Source organism: Neophocaena asiaeorientalis, unplaced genomic scaffold, assembly GCF_003031525.2.
Source record: "Neophocaena asiaeorientalis asiaeorientalis breed wild unplaced genomic scaffold, Neophocaena_asiaeorientalis_V1.1 scaffold275, whole genome shotgun sequence".
NCBI classification, from domain to species: Eukaryota; Metazoa; Chordata; class Mammalia; order Artiodactyla; family Phocoenidae; genus Neophocaena; species Neophocaena asiaeorientalis.
Genome location: NW_020173679.1, coordinates 7,345,103 through 7,349,140, shown reverse-complemented (window position 1 = coordinate 7,349,140; position 4,038 = coordinate 7,345,103). Strand labels below are relative to the sequence as shown.

Here is a 4,038-nt window from a genome sequence, read left to right as displayed (position 1 = left end):
GTGCTTTGTGACCACCTAGAGGGGTGGGATAGGGAGGGTGGGAGGGAGGGAGACGCGAGGGGGAAGGGATATGGGAACATATATATGTGTGTGTGACTGATTCACTTTGTTATGAAGCAGAAACTAACACACCATTGTAAAGCAATTATACTCCAATAAATATGTTTAAAAAAAAAATTGGGACGAGAGCCTCTTCTCAAACTGTTGCAGAGACTTCTCTGCTGGTGCAGTGGTTAAGAATCTGCCTGCCAATGCAGGGGACACGGGTTCGAGCCCTGGGCCAGGAAGATCCCACATGCCATGGAGCAACTAACCCCGTGTGCCACAACTACTGAGCCTGCGCTCTACAGCCCGCATGCCACAACTACTGAAGCCGTCGCGCCTAGAGCCTGTGCTCCGCAACGAGAAGCCACCGCAGTGAGAAGTCCGCGCACCACAATGAAGAGCAGCCCCCGCTCGCCGCAACTAGAGAGAGCTTGCGCAGCAGCAACAAAGACCCAATGCAGCCATAAATAAATAAATAAATTTATGTATTAAAAAAACCACAACACTATTACAGTCAGCATTACAGGTAATGCTTTTGAAGGTAGCAGGGAAAAGCATTACCTTCTTCCTCAGAGCCTGACAGCACTCCATCGTATTTAATGGCCCCAGGAAAACCCAATCCCCAATCCTTTCTTAAGGCCATGGTTTTACAGGCAGTAAGGAAGAGGGCTTTTGTGAGAATAGTAAAGCACTATTGTGATGTTAAAGTGAAACTGCTTTGCTGTGTGTGAGGTAAAGAACTCCAGTTTATTTCTGGCAGAACAATTCCTTCAGGATTTCTCCTCAGATTTCACACCCTGAACTCTTGTACCTGGGAGCCTGTAGCGAGAGCCCCTCCACCCCCTTTCATAATCCAGTGGGATATCTTGCTCCACTTTTTATCCTCAGGTTATAACGTCTCTATGATGACCCATGAAAAAAATGTCCACATCATCCAAACCTGCTGCTGAATGCTCCTGGACCCAAACACTGAGGCACAGGCCAAAGCATTAATTTCTACTCACTCTCATGAGTGTGACTATTTCATCCATGTAAGGCCTGATGTGGCTCTTCACAAAGGACACCAACATTCCCAGCTGCTGGAACAGAAACTGAAACAGAGAAGAGGTCAGCAAGTTGGCACCACAAAGGAGGCAGAACTCCCAGTCTTACCCCATGCACGCTAATGAATAAGGACAACTGTGGAATCGGTTTCTGCACCACCCTTTCTTCTGAGAATAAGCTTCCAAGAATCAGACTTAAAACCATCGGTGGTAACCATCGGTGGTAACGGGGGTGAGCGCTGAAAAATATGTCAGTGGCTTTACTCACCAGGTGAGGCAGTTTCTGCTCAGCAGGGGCTTTGGGGCCAGACTAGCTGTTCTGAACTGTTTCTGTTACCTACTAGCTTTGTGACCTTCATTTAATCTCTCTGCACTCAGCCTCTTCTGTGGGAAAATGGGAGATAACAGTTCTTGTCTCATAGGCTTGTGGTAAGAGTTAACTGGGCTAATACCCGGAAAGCACTAGAACAGGGACACAAATACTGTTAAATGCCCAGTGAACATCAACTATCATTGAAGGATTTCTGGAGTCACGGAACACTTAAAAATGGACATGAAATTTTTAATTAGCTGTAGATGTATCTTTTGTTTATTCAGTCTTAATTCACTGCCACTTACTTTCTAAAATAAATACAGCTATTATGGGTATTGTGGCTCACTTATAGTAATTAACTCAATTAATTAGGTCTTAATTAATTAGTTAATTGTGTCTCTAAGAAACTGTGGGGACCTCCCTGGTGGCGCAGTGGTTAAGCATCCGCCAGCCAATGCAGGGGACACGGGTTCGAGCCCTGGTCCAGGAAGATCCCACACGCTGCGGAGCAACTAAGCCCGTGCACCACAACTACTGAGCCTGCGCTCTAGAGCCCACGAGCCACAACTACTGAGCCTGTGTGCCACAACTACTAAAGCCCGTGCACCTAGAGCCCATGCTCTGCAACAAGAGAAGCCACCACGAGAAGCATGCACACCGCAATGAAGAGTAGCCCCCGCTCGCCGCAACTAGAGAGCCCGTGTGCAGCAACGAAGACCCAGCGCAGCCAAAAATAAATAATAAATAAAATAAATTAATTAAAAAAAAAGAAAGAAACTGTGAACCAAAACAGCAAGCAAATTGAGGGAGGGCTGGGATTAGGAGATTCTATTTAGGTTGGTATCTTGCAACTGTTAAGAGATGCCATTCACAAAATAAATTGGGAATAAAGATGGCTTAGGTAAGAGAAATCCCAACTACTTTCCAGGTTAAAGATGTCTTCAGGGTGTAGTTCTTATTTTGTTATGATCCTCAGATAGTGCTACATGTCAATAACAAGTTGCAAGTCATACTGTAAACCTCCCTTTCCCCCTCACCCCCTCCCAATTTTTATAGCTCTCTATGCCTTTGCTGCCCTCCATTAACAAGAATAATTTCATACATATGTATTTTCACCCTTATCCACATTTTAAAACTTGGGTAAGTTGGGGAAAAATAAAAAGTATGTTTCAAATAGTGAGTAATGGACTTATAGAACTCATTTCCTGAAGAGGTGAGACTGACAGGACACATAGGACTGGGCTCAAAGAGAGTTGGACTAATTTCTAAGGACAGGGACACCAGTGGATTCTAAGGGGCTTAGAAGCTGGTCTCACATGGCACACAGGTTCAACTTGGTAGAGCCATCTCTACCTATCTCCTGGGCACCTCCTCATAGAATCACTGCTGACGATTTTTGTGAAACGGTCCCTACGAAAGTATATTACAGAGATCAAGGGACAGGAGACTCTAAAATACAATGGTTTTTGAGTAAAACTTTTGTTATGCAGAACCTGAAAGAAGGTAGAAAATCTAAACGGGAGGAGAAGCAGGGCAGCGGGGATGGCTGGTCAGGGGAAACCTTGAGACGAAAGGACAAAAGCCTCCTGATCCTTGCTGTCACTTCATATGAGGTGTCCATGGGGCAGCCTCTCTGGTGGCTGATTCATAAGGGTCAGCGGATACACCCAGGCAGGTGCCTCATCCCCAGGGAAGGGGCCCGAGTAGCCACCTCATTTCTTCTCCCTTAGATTCTTTCACAAGCTGTTTTCTCTTTTCCCTCCTGAATGTTAGTATTTTAAAAGAACATGTAGCTCTGTTCCTGAAAATATGGTGGGTTAGATCCGCTCCTAAATCCCCTTGCTATGAAAAGCCTAGAAGTAATGCATAAAAGATAAATGTTGTTATTAGATTATCAGAACTGAAACCTTTCACATAAAGCCAGACCTTCAAAAAGCTACATATCAAGAAAAATGGTGAAACCTCCTACCCCCAAATCTGTCCACTGGCAAAGGAGACAAAGTAATCTGTGAGTCTTGATGTGAGGTCTAGGTAGGAGAAAAAAGCCTTCCTAAGAGTTTGTAATTTCAGGCCACTCTCATATGAGTTTAGGGGGTTATTTTAACTACCTGTGTGGCCTGAGAAACTCTAAGCCAAGAAACTAACTAAAAGTTCTCCTAGACCACCTGGTAGAAGCAAATGCAGGCCCTCTCTGGAGAGATGTAACTTCAGAGCAGATATTCCAGTATTAACTGCTCCAGGGGAAGTCCAGCTGAATATGATGCATGATCCAAAATTGTAAAACACATAAGGACAGACTTACAGACTTGCTGCGAGTATGACTCAGCAGAAACAATAAACAACAGAATTAGACTCATCAAAAACCTTCTGTATATTGGAATTATTGGATAGAAAATATAAAGTAAACCTGTTTAAAATGCTTAAAGGAATAAGAGGGCTTCCCTGGTGGCGCAGTGGTTGAGAGTCCGCCTGCCGATGCAGGGGAGGCGGGTTCGTGCCCCGGTCCGGGAGGATCCCACATGCCGCGGAGCGGCTGGGCCCATGAGCCATGGCCGCTGAGCCTGCACGTCCGGAGCCTGTGACCCACAACGGGAGAGGCCACAACGGTGAGAGGCCCGCGTATCGCAAAAAAATTAA

The 4,038-nt window shown here is 45.4% G+C and overlaps 1 protein-coding gene across 4 annotated transcripts in view; it reads right to left on the bottom strand.

The window, feature by feature from the left end:
• MTOR (mechanistic target of rapamycin kinase) overlaps nt 1-4,038 on the bottom strand; it is a 119,913-nt gene that overhangs the window by 86,107 nt on the left and 29,768 nt on the right. For 3 of the 4 annotated variants that reach the window (XM_024749711.1, XM_024749710.1, XM_024749712.1), the window contains exon 20: nt 1,050-1,136. The exons of the other annotated variant lie outside the window; for it this stretch is intronic. In XM_024749711.1, coding sequence (XP_024605479.1) covers nt 1,050-1,136 — 87 coding nt within the window. The remainder of the gene's footprint in view (nt 1-1,049; nt 1,137-4,038) is intronic. 4 annotated transcript variants of the gene reach the window in all.